At 41.7% G+C, this 18701-nt stretch overlaps 1 protein-coding gene across 1 annotated transcript in view; it reads right to left on the bottom strand.

Annotated features, from left to right (window-relative positions):
- The window catches only part of TNFRSF11B (tumor necrosis factor receptor superfamily, member 11b), a 16045-nt gene extending 91 nt beyond the window's left edge, over positions 1-15954 (bottom strand). Inside the window, exons 1-5 of the mRNA XM_009878873.1 lie at positions 15866-15954; positions 5927-6296; positions 2130-2324; positions 1584-1808; positions 1-462 (exon numbers count right to left, since the gene is read on the bottom strand). The exon at positions 1-462 is cut by the window's left edge and continues 91 nt beyond it. Of these exons, the coding sequence (XP_009877175.1) occupies positions 74-462; positions 1584-1808; positions 2130-2324; positions 5927-6296; positions 15866-15895 (1209 nt within the window). The 5' untranslated portion in view covers positions 15896-15954 and the 3' untranslated portion in view covers positions 1-73. The remainder of the gene's footprint in view (positions 463-1583; positions 1809-2129; positions 2325-5926; positions 6297-15865) is intronic.
- Between the last annotated feature and the right edge of the window lie 2747 nt (positions 15955-18701).

Genomic DNA, 18701 nt, shown 5'->3' with positions numbered 1-18701 from the left:
CAATGTTCCAGTTTAATTACTGCTGGCAGTAATTAGGGAAAAATAGTCAGTGGAAAATGAAAAATATCTTGAATTAGACACATCTTACTTTCACTGATTTAACTTGGTTACCTATCATTTCTAAAAAGAGTTTCTGGTATAATCTATACATCGTAAATCTGTGAAGAAACTTAATCACCTTCTTCAGACTTTGGATGGTTCGTTTTGGGAAGTGGTATGTTTTCAAGTGCTTCAGTCCATACATTAAACCTTTAATGGTGTCTTGGTCGCTGTTCTTTATTCTCCAGAGATTGAGAAGCTTCAGAACTTGCTCTGTAGGCTGACATAGCTTCATTGTGCGCTCGATATCTTCTTTTCCCACTTTCTTGCCTGGCAAGCTCGCCATCAGCGTGTTGAGATGTTCAAAGGTGAGGTTCAGGTGGCCAATATGCTTTAAGACACTGTTTTCACAGAGGTCGATATCTATGGAAAGCGAAAAATAAAGAGAGGTAAGTATGATGTGTTACAACTTTATCACGGCCTGCAAAAAATATTACAAAATTTCAAGGTGAAATTATTTTTTTTTTACTCTAGTTCAAATAATTCTCTCCGCAATGTGTTTTTTTAAGGCTGCATGTACGGAAAGTGCTTAAGAATTTAATTAACTTTGCAAATACAATCTCAAATTACAAACAAACTTCATAGCAAGTATTTATTCCTGTACACTTGTGTCATCTATCTTGTAAAATATTTTGTGTTTGTGACAGGACTCCTAATATTTGGTTCCAGTGAATGAAGATTTTGCTCTTCTACTTAAGAAATGTATAGGCAAGCTTTGCTAAAATAGCCACTTTGCTTTTTGAAGTATTCTAGACACTTCATGCTCTGATGTAAGCATACATACTGAAAAGGAGAGGCAGGGAAAAAAACAACCCACATTTCTGTAGCATTTTTCAAATACATTCTGAGTGGACAAAAGGTTGTTTGAATGAAGCGGTTGTTGATAGTGGCTTACCTGAAAAGAGTTGGCCTGACTCTCCTAAAAACCATAGTGTTAACATTGCAGCCCTATTTCACCCTTGACACCTGTCTTGGCAGATTCAGCAAACGAAGCAGTGAGCTGGCATGACCAATAGCCTGTCTGTGAATTCCTCCCTCCCATGTGCCCCCGTTCTGTGAAGAGGTGTCCTAGCCCGAGCTGTGAATCTCCACTTCAGAGAAAACAAATTGCACTCTCGGCTGCAGGCATCCAGCTCCCTCTAACCTCAACAGCGACTGCTCAGATGTAACGCTGGGAAACATTTGATCTAAATTCTTCATACACTGTGCATTCTCAAAAGGAGATCTTGGCTGTGACACCACACACGCTCCCAAGGGGGCTAAAAGTCTGGGGAGAATTCAGGCCTCGACTGATGAGCAGAAGCTGAATTCTCTTCCTGCTTCCCCTCGACTTCCCTGTGCTTACTGCATCGATAAACCTCAGTCAAGTCCTGCAAGTCCTCCTCACAACATAACACATCACCAGGAGGTATTTGATCCCAAGCCATTTTTACAATGCTATTTAGAAGGCTGCTTTTAGTACACAAGGCATCAAAATAAGGTACCTTGAATAATCTTCTTGACCATATCCTGTTCTTTGTTTTGCTGCTTCCATAATTTCAAAAGCTGGAAGGTCTGCTCTTGAGAACTGTGCCTTTGTTTAATCCTTTCGATATTTTCTGTGCTAACCTTTGTCCCAGGCAAACTGTCTGCTAGTATGTTCAGCCAGTTAGGCGTGAGCTGAGTAGGAACAGCAAACCTGAACAAAGCCTCCTCGCACAGGGTTACATCTGAAATGAGAAAGAGAAAAACCATATGTCAGTTGTTCTGATCTGTTACCCTGCTCGTCTCAGAAAAAAAGAGCAAGCATCAAGGATGATAAGAAAAAACGTTTAAAGAAGAAACTAAGAAGTGGTCCTTATAGTGCTGTTGCTCTCTCCCCTTGAGTTCCATTTGCTCTGACCTACAATAATAAAAACTCTGCTACAGCCATCACCATAGCACGCAAATGGCTAATGGGCTAGATATTTTTATCATAAATGCCAACACATTCATTTTAACTACAACTAAAGGTCTGTTTTCAGAGCACTCTTTCTTAATACGATACACACCTATTCCGCATTTTTGAACTGTCGTATCTGTATTTTCCTGACAGACGTTGTCACGAACTGCATTTCCCTTCAACGCTGTTTTGAAACCCAGTGCACTACAGTTCGTGTGCTTTAGACAGGCTGCTTTGGATGATGTTTCATTTGAGAAAAATCCTTCTGGACATCTCTTACACACAGTGTCACTCTCAGGGGTACCTGTGGAAACAGGAAAACAATGCATCCTATTACATATAACCTCAACTGTGAAAAAAATACACAAGAATACAAAAAGAAAATAAAATATTCCTCTCCAAATTGTTATGCTTCTGCTTTTCACATTTCTGATCTATGAAGGAATCACATTTTTTTTTAAAAAAAATTTTTAAAACTAAAAAATATTTTCTAAGAGAATGACGTTCCTGCTGGAGCGGTAGACTAAATAGTACTCATAAACACTTGTTATCAACTTTAAAATAAATAACAAGTGATTAAATCAGTAATTTAGAAAGGTATAACCTTTAAATCAGTAATTACTTGAGGCTATTCAGACATTACATGATGTCTGACCTTCATCTAACTGTACAAATATTCTGTAAAATAATTAAATGGCACAAGAAATTGCTCCAAATTGTACTATCTGCCTAGAACCTTACTCAAAAGAGTTACTTTAGTTCTAGCTAAAAATACAACTCAACTAAATATCTACCAAAGACCCTCTTAAAGGTACTTCCCTGCTCAAAATCATACAGGAAAAGAGAATTTCAGTAACATTTTCAAACTTTTTTCTGGGCTTGAATGAAATACTATTAAAAGCAAATAAAGTAGATCATCCAACATAGCAAAAATATTTTATATAGCTATGTTTATTGTGCTTGGTGTTTTACAAGGCATAATTTTACTTCAGAGTCAAATCTATGACATAACACCAGAATGACAATATACGGTTCTATCACATTGGCAAAGAGGAAGAAAATTAATGCTTGAAATCTGAAACAATGCAGTCTAACCACCAGTGGCAGGAAAGTAACAGCACCAATAAATGCAGTATATTCACTCTCAATTCATCTTTATTCAGCCAGCATATAAGCAAGTGCCTAAAGTCTAACGTCTACTAGTGCAATAATAAACATGAACTTAAGCACATGCTTAATTTTTTTGAAAATAATGGAAACTATATTTGAATAAGAAAATGCCTCCATCTAGTGTATTATGGAAGTATTTACATGAATGCCTATTTTATGTGGATGCTTACTTTAATGTTAGCTTTTAAGCAACTTTTATTTACTTAGGGCATTTCCTCAGAGAGACAGAGCACGAATCTCAAGTCCTCAGCCATCTGCGAAATAAAGAATCATTCTTGCACACATCTGACCTAGCACTCCTTGTATGAGGCAACAGGTGAAAACAAAGGAGAATTTTTTGGTCGTTGTGCACCTGAAAAATCAGAGACCCTGGATTCTGTCCTCTGAACCCCTCTGCTTTCTGCAGCCAGCGCCCAACCTGCAGCAGCAGTGTCTGCCGTCGCGTTTGATCGCACAGCGCGCGATCGCACAGTGGCTCTGGGCTGCACGAAACTCCAGCCAACACCTGCACCTGAGCAGGCAGCAATTAGCTCTTTTGAGACAGCTGAATTTTTAGCAATTTTTCCTTCTGCGGACACACCGATGTTGTGCGCTGGCAGCGAGGAAGGGGAAGAAAGGAGGGTCCCTGCAAACAGTGCGTCATCTTGCTCTGAGCTCTCTGCACAACCTTTGCGGCACAAGAGGGAAATAAACTGGGTAATCCATCAGCGTCTCAGGGCTGTGCATAAAGCCACCTCCCAGCTTCGCCAGCTTTTTCTTTGCCGCTTATCTGGCCGCTCTTGCTCAGGGCACGAACTGCCAAAGCCTGGTCGCCTTTCCGCCGCTCCCTCTGATCCGCCTGGAATCCCCCCTTCTCCTGGGAAAAAAGGGCAACCACCGCCAGAGAGATGGTGCTGCCCGCTGTGTTGCTGCAAAAAACTCTGCCGTGTATAAGGCAGAAAGGAATAAAACCTTAATCGGCACTTGCAGAAGGGGATTACCAACGTAAAGGGATCTGCCCAAGGTCATCATGAGGGACAGGCAGCAGGCAAATGGATGTCTAATGCTTTAAGCTTTGGATGAGACACTGGACCACACCGTCTCCCTGTGTGGCAGTGGAAACATATTTTTCCACACTTAGGTTTTATTTCACCTGAATTTACATCGTTCTAAAGTTCAAGGCTATCATATGGCAGAAAATGGGAACACAGTGTGGTCCATGGTTATTAAATTCTTAGTCGATGCCTCACCTCAAAAACTGACTGTTGACACAGGGGGACGCAATTATTTTTACAATGTTTTCATTCCTTGTTTGAGGTTGGCTTGGGTTTAGCCGGTTCGTTCTGATGGTCTTTTGGAAACCAACTTTCCAATAAATTACACTTTTCAACGATTTATCTTCTTCCAAAGTGTGTTTCATTCTGAACTGAGGGATTCGACTGCCACAGTTTGACTGTGCTTGCAGGGATGTAGCAGGCTGGTTGCTCAGACAATTTATACTTCTTTGTTCATCTCCCAAATGGTCTTTTGAGAACTTTGTTTCGGGCCCCTTTTGACTTGCTGCTGAGGTACAGTGGAAACTCATTAACCCAGGCCCCTGGGTATAACAATTTAGGTTAATGAAGGTTTATAATATGGAAACACAGTAGCTGCCAGTGGAAATGCCTAAGTGGCAAGGGCATCAGGGTAATGCCTGGTTGAACCAATTACTCAGGGACTAGTAAGCAGATGCAGCAGTGACATTACTCCTTACATCAAAGTTGTTCTCCAGCAAAGAAAGGACTCCCAACCTGTTACTCAGCATAACTCTAAAATGTACAGGCCAGCCCTAATGTTTGTCCCAGTATATATGGAATTCCTAGAAAAGTAATTGTGTAGTCTGCACATTGGTTGCCTACGGGTTCCTATCTGAGACACTTTGATTTTCTGTATTCCCATCCTCGGTTCTCTTCTCAGGGCAGTTATCAATCTCCGGTACAATGACAGTTTACAATTCTTTCAGGCTGTTTTAAATACCACAGCTAAACTGGGCCATGACATTTGCCAAATGATAAATGGCATATTTTGTTTTGAGAGAAGAACTTATTATTAGTTTAACAATTTGTGTTGTCTTAAATGAAGAATATACTCCACTGAAAAGCACCGCTTCCCTCTGTATCCCCACCAGACATATAGCACAATGCGAGCCTGCTTGACAAAGAAATGGTTGTTTGTTTGAAAATAGTAGCAGTTTCCCTAAGAGTTCCACTTAGGATGCTGATAATTAATTATTACCATGTATTGCCATGATGCTAGAATTATATTAATATTGTTATAATTACACACTTGGTGTCAAACACGTAGTGGTCGTGGTGTTTGTCAAGATATACTGTTGCCTGAAACAGCAGATTTCAAAATGAAAAACACTATTATTTATCACACACACAAATACTACATTCCAGATAATGTTCCTTTAAAAGAGGCAATCCATCACGTTTCTCATTAGAGTGCAATTTGCTACATTTGCCACTGCCATTAAGATATATATTACAGTAGAAGCAGGATATTCCACTGAGAAATGTTTCTTCTGGCTACCATCCAAATGATGCAGACTAAGAACAGGTTCAATTGGCTTTACAATTTACCATCCCGTAATTTCGTCTGGACGAATCCCTAATCTCGTAATTCTATGACTCTATGATTCTATGAGCTGCCACGAGCCGCCGCCGTGCGGCAGAGCTCTAATTAAGCCCACGTGCACTGATGGGCGGTACATACCTGGCTGCGCGACGCCAAAGCCGGGAGGACACTCCGTGTGCTTTAAACAGAACTCGAGCTCCAGGTACCTGCCTTCAACACACTCGCAGACGCGGTTCTGCGTGCTGGTGCACTCCTGCTTGACGTACTGCAGCTCCTTGCAAACGGCACTGCAGTACTGGCACTCGTCGTGGCTGTTCCACTCCTCAGCGTAGTACTCATCCGGACACGGGGCGCACCGCGTCGGGCTGGTGGCTGTACAGTGCTGCTGGACGTAGGTCCCGGGAGGGCACTGGTCACACAGCAGCTGACGAGATGTCACTGGGTCATAATGGGGATACTTAGGGGGAGAGTCGGCCTGGATGGTCCACTGAATGGAAATGTCCAAGAGCTAGCGACAAGGAAAAGAAAACATCGCTTGGTTTAGTTCTAGCACCATTTTGCTTGAGTTTTAGCACCGTTTTGCTTTAGTTTTAGCACCGTGGTCACAAGGAAATGGACATTTTAATGAGCCTATGAATCTAAGTAATAGTATCACTACCTTCAAAAAAAGTTTATGTTAGAAAATTATAAAATATTAGCCAGCTTCTGGACTCTCCCATGTCTACCTTAGAATGGGAAAATTTTAGGATCTTATCCAGCAAGTCTTTCTGATGTAAGTACTTCCCTGTTCTTCCAGAGATGTAGATCCTATTCTTCTGCCATTTACACTCTTTTAATATCACTGGGCAATGACCTTTTAACGTGTGGCACCAGAGAACTTGGCTTACTAGTTTCAGTGACAACAGGCTCAATGCACGGCGAAGTGGGGACAATGTGCTCCTGCATTTTCAAGTATTAAGTACTTCAGATGCAAAAGAAATGGTACTTGAGCACACAGATCTGACCAGTGTGCTACAACACTATCACCGATACCTTTGAAGGCCATTCCTTACAGTATTTCTTTTTACCTGCAGTGAATGGCTAGAACAACACAGGTTACTTTTTCATGCCTTCTACGCACTGAAATGCAGCAGTTCTGGGGATAAAACGTGGCAGCTACTTCAAGTATGAAAATGGAGTTTCAGGCAGAGGTTAAGATTGACGCAGTTTATGAAAGACTTAATCACACAAGTTGGAAGAAGCCAGGTTAATGCTTTCACTACCTATCTAAGGCCACAGGCTTATAGCTGTCCTGAGGACCTTGTTCAGTGCCGGCACAAGTCATGACCACAATGCTCCTTCTGCCCTCTGCTCCAGCCTGCTTTGCTGGTACGATCTTTGGGTCCTGCTCTTCTGCAGAGACAACCTCTGTGTCACATCATTTTGGTCTTGTAACTGAAAATTTAGTTCCATGATTCCACCAGTCTATTTAAAAACTAACTCTTGGGATTACTCCCCATGTACTGACCCAAGCCCCACAGGATCCACCGGCAGCTCACTCTCTCCACGGAGAACCCAGCTCTGTCCCAGCACTGTATCACCAACAAGCCACTTTTACAACTTGCACATTTTATAAAGATGAAGTAAACTGTCTCTGAATTAAATTTTTTTTTTTTATTTCTATATATCCATTCAAACTATAGATCCAATTGACTTGTCTTTGTTGCTATTTTAATCCGAGTCAGCTAATACGCAGTTGCCACTTCAATTGCAAGAAGGTATTTTCCTCTTTTCCAATGCAGATGTCCCCAAAGCGTGAGTGGAATTAACTCTTTTTATCAGACTCTGTATTTCCTCAAGAGGCTTCGCCTAAGGGCCTCACTTTTGCCACAGCATGGCACTTCTTAAGTGATAGTCTTATTAAGGTTGGAAAGCACAATTTAATCGCTCATCTGCATTAGCACAAGTCACAGCGTTTGTACTGAGTAATATTAGGTGCCTAAATTAGGAACTCTTACTCCTTAAGAAAATATTTTTAAGTGCTTTCTCCTGTTGCCTGTCTACGAATCCACTTTTTACACAGCTATACTTAGAGAGGCTGAAGAAGGAAATGCAGATAGTATGGATATTCCCCCCCAGCCTCTTCTAGTTACTGTTGACTACACCCTGTAAATTGTGCGATCTGCGATTTCCACAGGTGGAGATCTCACTTGTTCTTGTGGTCTCAGTGCACAATCTCTCCCACTGTGAGAAAGTCTTTATTCATCACTGAGGTTTAATGTACCACTTCATTCTTCTTAAATGACTGGATCTGTTTCATGTGATCTATTTAACAAGAGGGTGCAGCACATTTTTTACTAGTGAATGGCCTGCCATTGATGAAAAATGCACCCACCCTTGGTAAATCTACAGCTATTACTCTAGTAATAACAAGTCCTGGTAATTCCGTTAATTGTTGATGTGAGCAGTCAGGTTTTCTTCTACATTTTTTATTCAGTAATAGATAGTTCATCCCAGAGTCCAAGACTTGCATGGACACACACATTCCCCCCGCAGAACATAACAGTCTGCAACACGCAGCACAGATGCTGCGAAGCTGAATCAACCCACATTTCACGCAGATGTCTGTGGAAACCCAAGACAATACCCAGTGCAAATGAAAATCTGACACTATGAAAATTATTAGGGACAGCAACCAGACGTGTGGGCAGCATGTCCTTGCCCAAGAACGCGTTTTCCTGCTCTGCAATGCCCAGCTTACGATAAATCCCAAGAATCTGCTCCTCTAGGTCTTGCCTCTGCCCTTGGTGACACATTTTCAGGTGCTGAATGGATCAATTCATGATGGCTCAACTCCCCTCTACAACATACAGAAGCAAGAACAACTAGATTGTCTCTCTTCTCCTTACTTTGGCCATTTACATTGGAAATTGTATGCGAGGCAAGTAAAGGGTTTTGCTGCAGGGAATAATTCAGCATTAAAAATAATTCCAATTCAATAATCAGGGTATGAAAACATGGAGACACTTGCTCACTGAAGAACTTACAGCTATGTGAAGCAAGCCAATAAAAATTAAAAACAATTCAGCACAATGTGAGAGGAATTTATTTTAAAATTTCAGCAAAAAAATACTTGAACAGTATGTGTGTGAGACCATGCAAAGTTTTGCCTTTGGAAGTATCAATCGTAGAATCATAGAATCATAGAATCATAGAATGGCCTAGGCTGGAAGGGACCTTTAGAGATCATCTAATCCAACCTCCCTGTCACAGGCAGGGACGCCTCTCAACTAGATCAGGCTACTCAAGGCTCCGTCCAACTTGGCCTTGAACACCTCCAGGGAAGGGGCAGCCACAACATCTCTGGGCAATTTATTCCAAAGTCTTGCTGCCCTCGTACTGAAGAATTTCTTCCTAAGGTCCAATCAATAGCTATGAACTATTAACAGCAACCAGAATACTATTAATCAAAATGAGCAAAACCAATAACCACAATAACAGGATTAATAAATTAGCATCACTAAAAAAGCAAGCAGGTTTTGCATTTGATTTTTTCTTCGTGTTTTTAAAAGAAAAGCACATCACACCCATCTTCCCTTCTTGCCCAGAAAAACACATGATGTAGCTGCATTAACCCATCCATCAGTGGCTGAGCCATATGTATGCAAGACCCAACTCTTCTATTTATGACATAAGATTCTTCTGCCAAACTAAAGCTAGAAGTGCAATCGATATCTCAGTATTTTACCAGAACATTTTGTACATCATTTTCAACATAGAGCTAGATTATCATTACTATTACTGTTTGACTACTATGATCCTATCAGTACAGTGAGCTCTGCAAGTCATTGCCACAGGACGTTGTAAATGGCTGAATTCAAAATGCTACTTGATGAAGTAATGGAGGAAAATAATAAAAGCCTATTAAACATTACCTTTTGATCAGGAAATCCAAGCCCACAAATTGTTTGAGTCTGGAGGAGTGTTTTGGAAAAATATCACTGTTCTTTTTCTTCCATCTCCTCTATGCATCAGCTATCAATCCCTGCCATAGATAGCATATGGGGGTTGTAGGGCATTTTTTTCTGGATTTTCTTTTTCTTAGACCCAGTATAGCCATTAGTATCTTGTTAAGTACATTTCTAGACTCCAATCCCCAATACCACACTTCTTAAGGCTACTACAGATCCCTTAGTAACAGATCTGCAAGACTGTTTTCTGTGCAGACTGAAAACACCTAGCATATGTGAGTATTCTGAATATTAATATGCCACCTGGAAATACGAAGTTATCCTTGAACCTACTTCAAGTGCCAAAGTAAAAGCAGTCTATTTTTCAGAAGTTTTGCAAAAACACAGGAAGAATGGTGTAAAATGATTAAGTATCATTTCTCCTAGTTTTACTGCAGCAGCTTGCACAAACAGAATGAAAAGACTCGTCTCCCAGCTCATAGAATAAGCTAGAGGGGAACATCCCTAAATTGTCCACTATCCTGACCTAAGACATGCTGAATTTGTGCTTTCATTAACAAGTTGGATATGACCTGTTACAGCAGATCTGCAGAGAAAAACAGATGGTGCTGAGCACCTGACATTCACATTATGCATGATTCAGATGGGATATTCTGGACTAACTTCAGTCTGTTCTCGTGGACTAAGCATGAGTTAGTTGCTACAGGGCATCTGGTGCGTCTCTGGAGTCCATCTCTGGATTTACTTTCATCCATCCAGTTTACTTCTGTAAATCCACTTTGTGCACTCCAGGTCTGCTCTGATGTGCAAACTAAAATACAGTAAATAAGGACGATCAGAAGAGGCCCTTCAAAAGCATGTCCCAAATCAAACTAAAATGATAATTAAATGTCATTCTTGACAATTGTCTTCCTAAATTATGCTATCATCAAGTTGGTAGCAGATTCTTAGCCACAAAAAAGATTGACTTGAAATCCCTTACTTAGAGGTGGGCTATGTATTGAACATCTGAATCTCTGCTGCAAGAAACAGCTTTATTTGAGCACATGAAAATGCCACAATGAGAACTTACCAATTCTGAAAGTAAGTCTTCCTCAAAGCTTCACAGAAAGCAAGATTTCTCCTAAAATCATGCTGGCACTGGCCTGTTTTGCTCTTGCTGGAGAAGGCATGTTCCAGTTTGAAAGCCTCCTTTCACTAGAAGTCTGGTTTCAGTTTATCAGAATCAGAAGTCGGGACAATGGGCATGTTCACCCTTTAACCCTTAAAGAAACCAAGGCTGGAGTCTATCAGTGCTATGCTTAGCCAAAGTCATGGATTTGTCATTCAGAAAATTGCATAAAATTTTCTTCATCCTTGTTTAGGAAAGGTTAATTGAGCCTGGAAGAGGCACTGAGGAAGTTTAGGAGGAAATGGAGACCTTCATCGTGAAGAAGATCTTGACTCGTTCAATAGCTTGGCGAGTCAAAACAGTGCCTGTAGATTCAGTACAGACAGACAGTGAACACATGGAGAGAGAAGAACATTCTCCATAGAAGGATAATGCTGGTAAATGAAAAGGGGATTCTCTTGACAGAGGAAGTTTCAGAACAGTCTTTTGCTGAGAAACTTGGGCAAGAAACCCAAGTAGTTTAAATATAACTCTCAATGCATTTTTGAAAGCATATATGCCATTTGTTTTCCCGGAAGAGCTGGGAAATGGACTGAAAAGATCTAGGCATTTTCTTTCAATTTAAAACCCTAAACAAACTCTATATCCCAACACCGACTGAAGCCAGATACTCAACATCTTGTTCATCTCAACACATTAACTGTTAGTCTAATTCAAATGCACTCAATTGCAAATGTTTTTTCCTAAGGGTAGTGAAATGCAAGACTCAATTTAAAAAAAAGATACCAAAAGTTGGGGGTTTTTGTTCTGAGAGTATGAGATGCGATCGGTTACGAAATAATTATAAGAAAACAAAACCAAAACAAAATCTAGTATCATTAGCTATCAACTTATGGGGTGAAGTTCAGTTCTAGTGTCACGGGCTCAGTTCTGAAAGGACTGAAAAACTCAGTCCTCATTTGCCTCCCTGGGCCAAATCCTGGGTACGTCCCAGGATGGCTATCTCTGGATGAGGAATCAAGATGAACTGTAAATACTGAAATACAAGTCTAGTGTAAGTCCACGTCATGCAAGTAAATACTGAGAACATATTCAAAATGAGTTACTCAAGGTTAAAAAGCAATTCTTAGATTGTGTCACTCAACACATTAGGCCTGAAGCTATATTTTTCCATATCATCTTTATGTCAGCAGACACAATGGTAACATAAAAGGTCTGTGTAGTCCATTTATATAAGCCCTTAGAAGATGCTTTGGAAAAAGAAAAAATGTGATTGTAAAATTTCATTTCAGATCTTGGGCATAAAGAAAGTACACACCCTTTTCTTTCATCTTTGAATGTAAGGCAAAAAGCCACTTGCTTTTTCTTGTTGAATTAAAACTAACTGGAAGACAAAGCATATAAAGCAAAAATCCTTCAAGCATCATCCCTTTAAATCACTGCTTTGTGAGGGAAAAGAAAGTGGCTTTTCAGCATATGAAAATATTATTATATAGCTTGGCTTTGTGGTTTTGGGTTGTAGACCAAAGCAGAATATTTAATTTGCTGAGAAAGATAAATCTGTTTCTGTTTTGCATTCCACAACTATTCCAAAGCATATTTTCCTGTGTGATAAATAATCATTCAAGGCATCTGTCAGACTGCTCCTAGTGTTTGCATTGGGTTCGAAGTAAAACCTCACAACTTTCCTAGACTTTGCTTTCTACACAAAGTATTTGGACAAAACTAAGGCAGGAGGCCTTCACCTGCCCCCAGCCCTTAGGCAGAATGCCTCACTGAAATCATGCACAGACCCCAGAGAAATCCCAGTGGCAAAATATAGCGCTGAAGGATATTAACAAGGTCCTCCTAAGCAAGTTTGTCAAATTCAGATGGTATCTCTAGATCCAGCACACGGATCAGATCCACGGCCATCTGTTGCAAAGAACCATTGCAAAAATACTTGTCATCTAAGGAGAAATTGCTCCCATCCATCTGGGAAATACTCAACTCTCATCCTCTGATTCTTGCTGTTCTGGGGGGGCCCAGGACATCACCAGATTTGACCTCTTTGGGCCCACAGCTCTGCAGCACCACGTGCCTCCTGAGCTGCTGCAGGTGGCTGAGCACCAGGTGCACATTGAAAGCTAAAATGGGAGTCGTTTTCGATGGTTTATGTTTTGCTCATAAAGCTGCCAACTGCTTCAGTGCAACCCACTCACTTCGGACATAACACGACTTGTTTTTGTATGGAAGATGCTTTTACAAAGTGAAGGCTGCTCTTTTACATAAGGAATAGAAGTAGTGACTCTCCTGAGCCACCTGAGCCACTCCTGAGGCTATCAACCACTGCCTTCAGTTCTCTGTCGGCAAAGGAGTATGTCAACAATTCAAATCTTGTAGAGACTTTGCAGGGCACCAGCAGTTTTCATTCACAAAGCAATTTAGGGGTCTAAACTACTGTTTCACTTTCAGTAGTAGGAAAATGGCATTCAGCTGAAGAGCAGTTTTATGTCTTATCAAAGAAGTGCTAAATTGAAAGTCTTCATTTATATGAGTTACATTTGCCTTGAAGCTTGTGGAGGCAGAAAGCAGAAAAGACTAACAAGCTACTCACTAAGATGTGTCTTATCCATAACTCGCAGTTTGGAACATTATTCACCAGAGTGACAGGAAGATTTAGAGCTAACCCAAACTGGGGACATTAGCACCATGACTACAGTCTGCCTTTGCACTGAAAAGGATTACTGACCATCTAACTAGAGAACAGTACGTCCCATTTCATGTGCAAACAGGTGTTTTTCTCCAGGAAGACCATCAGAGTAGTAAAACTTCTAGAGTAAAAGTTAAATACAGAAGGAACAAAATTAAAAGTTTCCGTGAGATTTGAACAGTGGGCGTTATTTAAATTGCAACAATATCTTTTATAAATTCTTCTGGTAACCTTGGTGTTTTATTTTTGAGCAACGCACATGCAGACAGACAGAAAGAAATTCAGACAGAAAGATAACTAACTCCTACCCTCGCAGGCTGCAAAGCCACTGCTGCCTACACACAGCAAACCCAACAGGCAGGCCAGAAAAAGCATGTCACATGTGCCCAGAGATCCAAAATAGAGAAAGGTCAAGTTTAAGGGTCAAGATAGTTACGTGACAAGTAACAAGATCCAGCTTTGGGGAATTTCTTTCAATTTGGTCCGATTTCATAACGCTTGTCTGTTTGTAAGCAGTTTTAGTGTTCCAGCAAACAACACGTATATGAATGCACCACCACAGCAGGTCTCCCTTCTGAAACCTTAGCAAAGAGGCCGAGGCTGAAAGCACATCATGTCCCAAGAGTCTTTTTTAGCTATGGTGTCTCCAAACTCGGGTTACGTTCCGTGAGCCAAATGTACACAACTGTGAACTGCTGCTGTGCCTCCCAGAAGTGTTCTTATAAAACAGGTACTAAAACTACTTTTCTGAGCTCTAGCACATCTAACAGGACTTAAACTTCACTGATAGGACTTAAACTTCACGGGTACTCTAAATAAATTGCTTTTATAATAAAATTTAAAAAGGGGTGAATGATGAAGCTGTCTGGCATGTACTCCTGCTGCTGACGTACTTCGGCTCAGAGACTCATCTGCCAGAGGATTATGTTGAACTAATACTAATACTTTCTGGGAGAACACGAACAGGCACAATACACGTAATCAAAATCAAAATAGTGATGTGATTACTTTATGACAGACATAGATAAGAAACCAAGCTGATAACAGGCTATTGCTGAAATTCCCAGAATAACTTCCCGTGCTTTTATACAGACAAAGAAGGACAACTTCATGCATGAGATGAAAAAGCTGTCTTGCGTTTGAATTTGCTGACCACAAGTCTGACAATTTTTTCTTCCCTTGCACCATTAATTACTTTTGGCTTGTTTCTCAAAAAGCTCTTTCAGAAAGTTGTACAGAGAGTAATAAACATGCATTACTCATCAGATCCTGGAAATCTCATTGCATTTATAAAGAGCTTTCAAAATAAATGGATCTCAGTTCTAATGCTCTACCACAACATTAATGCTTCTGTACTCACCAAAACAAGCCAGAAGCAAGCATGCATAACATCCCGCTCTGAATATTATTTGTAATGTTTTTCTTCAAATGTTTTCCTATCCAGAAAATGAATAGCCTCCAAATAAATGTTACACAGTCCCTGTCTGTACACAGATTTTAATTAATCTGACATCATATACAATTCCATACAGCTAAATGGATTAAATGACAATTTGAAAGATTTACTGCACTGCTAAAAATCTCTAAACTTGCATCTGGAAGTATCTTGCTAAATCACCAAGTAAACAAAAACTTATTAAAGCAGAAGCTTATACCAGATTTAATAACAGAACTTTTTCTGTAATAGCTACTGACACAGCTACTGATTCATCACTTTCTTGCACATGAAGCTGAATTTTCTAAGCCAAAACGAGCACCATACGCTTGTGCTTTTTTTTTTTTTTCTTTTTCTGGAGTTTACAGTGGTCTCCTCAGGTAAGAAAGCCAGCCCAGTATCTGAGATACTGACTAGTGCCACTGCAGCAGAGATTACAGAGACAGGCAGTGATGGTGTCTTTTTAAATCAAAACCAAACATCCCAGCCTACAGTTTCTAAACTAATTCCTAGATACAGCATTTTGTGTCAGCCCAGTATGATGAAGCTTTACAAAAGGAGAGAGGAAAATAGGAAAAAGGGCAAAAGAAAAGCAAATCGTGCCACTACCTTAAGAATGGGATGAAAATCCCTGCTGCCTCCCTAGAGCTGGACGTGTCCACAGCACTTCAAACCTCACCAGGAAAGCTCAGCGTGATGAAATGAGAAGGGTTTACCAAGAAAACGGAGAGAAGGCAAAAAAAATAACAAACCCAAAACCCCAAAAAACCCGAGCAAAAAAACAAAGCAAAGGAAAACAAAAACAGAAGAAAAGCCATATGTCTTTACAGCCTGATCTCTGAAGCTGTAATGCATCTTAAAGCCTATCTACCTCTCTGAAGGGACTTACCACAAGCGTGCAGCACAGGAACTTGTTCATTGTGGTCGGTGGAAGAAACCTCAGCGAGCTGGGAAATCAGGCAGAGAGTCAGCTCCTGCTCCAGTCTCCTAGCAGCCTGCTTACATCCCCCAACATTAAAGGCACGATATATATATAGTCCCGGTGTAACAGGAAGCTTTGGCTCAGCTTTGATCACTCATTCCCTAGCATGACCAAACTTTTTTCTCTCTGCCCGCTCTCTCTAACGGTGGAAGAAACCTCAGCGAGCTGGGAAATCAGGCAGAGAGTCAGCTCCTGCTCCAGTCTCCTAGCAGCCTGCTTACATCCCCCAACATTAAAGGCACGATATATATATAGTCCCGGTGTAACAGGAAGCTTTGGCTCAGCTTTGATCACTCATTCCCTAGCATGACCAAACTTTTTTCTCTCTGCCCGCTCTCTCTAACCCCCCCTCCCCCCCCGCCCCTTTTATTTTATTTTTAAAGAACCTGTAAAACTTGATGACTTAATGGAAGCCTTTGAGTGCGGTAACCACAAACTGGAAAACGAAGGAGGGAGTGTCAGGGGCTGGCCAGGGGAGGGTTTAACTGGGCTCCAGCTGGCTGGCTGTTCCCCCCTCGTCTCCTCTGAGCAGATGGCTTGGATGGGAGATCCTTGTCCCGGAACGACAGCAGCTCCCTCGGGGATGACAGTAGTTCCCTCGGGGTGACAGCAGTTCCCTCAGCTGTCCAGGCTGGCGGGACACACGGTTAAAAACCACCTCTGGAGGCTGAGCCCTGTGCCCTGCGGCAGCACGGCCACCCCTCGCCGGGCCCTCAGCAACATCCAGGGCTGCCATTTCCCGAGGAGGAAGGTGGCTCCTTTCGGCTCCTCTCCCAAGGGGTTTCCAGGAGCGGGGCTGGCCAGGAAGCAAACGTCAGGGACGAGGAGGCTGAGGGGAAGGAGGATTCCCGCTGGTTTCCCTTCCCCGCTGAGGCCCCTTGCCCCAGCGCTTGCCAAGACAGCCCTGCTTGCCATGGCAGGTGTCTGTTGGCCCGGGCTGACTGCCGGCCAGCACCAGCCCAGAGGGGCTTTGTGAGGAGGAGACTCCTGTGGTTGTGATTTTCCAGTGATATTCAGTGCTTTCAGCAAGCCCTTGCCCACAGGAGAAGCACCACTCAGGGGCCTGTTCTTTCTTCCTCACTTTTAGTTAGAAAAGGGCATTTTTTTAAAGCCGTAAGGATCAAACCCTGTTGGTCTCGTCTCCCTGGGTTGCTCAGAGGGCTCCCTGGAAGCCCTGGGGATCCCGCCTTCACCAGGCATGGAGCTGGGTGCAGCTTTCCAGGCAAATGTGTGGAGAAGAGATTTCTTCTCCCAACCTGCAGGTATTCAGAAAGGGATTATGGAAGGCTGTGGGATCCTGGGGTAGAAGCCAAACCCAGATGTGCCTTCAGTTTTTACAGATGGATTTCTCTCCCTTTGCACAGGCCAGACCAAAACCTCAGCTCTGGATATTCCAGCTCTCGAGCATTCAAAATTTGGGGCCCAAGTTGGCTCTAGGTTGTGTAGTTTTGCCCCTTGGAGTCACAAGGCTGTGCAGAATTGGCAAAAGAGTGAGGTGGGAAAAGCCTGCATATTGCTTCACAGAAATACAGCTACACTAAGCCACAAAGCCATCGTCCTTAAGAAGGACAGCCTTGCACATTCCTCCTTACACGTCTGTAACCATTTGAACACCCATTAAGCATAGCCTCAGATCGAAACTGATGCTGATTACAGTCATCAGGACACTAAAAATTCAAGACACTTGAAACACTGATGAGTTCTTTGTAAGAAGTGGTTTGGAAACTGGCATGGAAAACCTATGACGTGAAGGAGTGTTGCTGGCGTCTACTGGGTTGCAGTCACCGCTTGATTACTACTGCACCTTGAATGGATGCTGCAACTCTTCCTGTAGTCTTTTCAGAGCGTTTTAGCTCTTTAGCATCTATTATATATATATATATGAACATGCTGCCCAGAAAAAGCGACAGTAATGCTAATAATCAGCATCTACTTTTACATGTCCACATTTTTGTTGTGGTGTAAGAGGAAGTATTGTTTTTGAAATGGCCATCTTTAACCATGTCACGGTACCTATGTGTGAGAATGATGTTCTCCATATAGGGACCAACTTTAAGTGTCAACCAGAATGCTATAGCAACTCCATCAGAAGAAGTTATTTAAGCCAAACAAGCTTTATCCCCTTAGGGGCCAAGAGCTGGACATGACCATGTGCCTCTACTCCTCACTGGGAACAACAAGCTTCAGTGTCAACTCAGAGGTCCTTAGGAAGTGGGTGAGGCTGATTGCTTCCTGCTCAGATACAGCAGAAGGAAAAGCATCAAACAGCAAGGTTAATTGAACAGTGTAACTGAATTGCAGGGGGCTTTGGACTGAGCTGTGTCTTCTCACTGCTGGTGCTAGCCATAAACAGGCAACAGCTGGCTCTCTTAGAGAAATAAATATGTAGCTCATAGTGTTTAGACAGGTTAATGTGTATAGAAAATATGTTCATATAACAATTTTCTAGAGATCAAAGTATTTTATGCCATGAAACAGACCAGAAAACAAATTAAAAAGCCACTGAAGATTTTTATCTAAAAATTTGGCTATTCTTAAAAGGTGACATCTACTTCAACATGTCTGGTTTGTGTATATTGTGTTCAGAGTTAAATTTGCTAACATGCCTGAAAAGATGTGAAAAAACAGTGAAAAAACAGACACAGGTTAATGAGAAGAAAACAGATCCTCCATGAGCTCATTCAGCTAAGTGGAAGGGGGCCAAGGTGTATCTGTTTCAGTGAGGACAGCAGATTTGGACAGA

This window comes from Apaloderma vittatum, unplaced genomic scaffold (assembly GCF_000703405.1).
Source record: "Apaloderma vittatum isolate BGI_N311 unplaced genomic scaffold, ASM70340v1 scaffold9061, whole genome shotgun sequence".
NCBI classification, from domain to species: domain Eukaryota; kingdom Metazoa; phylum Chordata; class Aves; order Trogoniformes; family Trogonidae; genus Apaloderma; species Apaloderma vittatum.
Note: the sequence above shows the minus strand (reverse complement) of the source record. Positions and strands in the feature narration are given on the sequence as shown.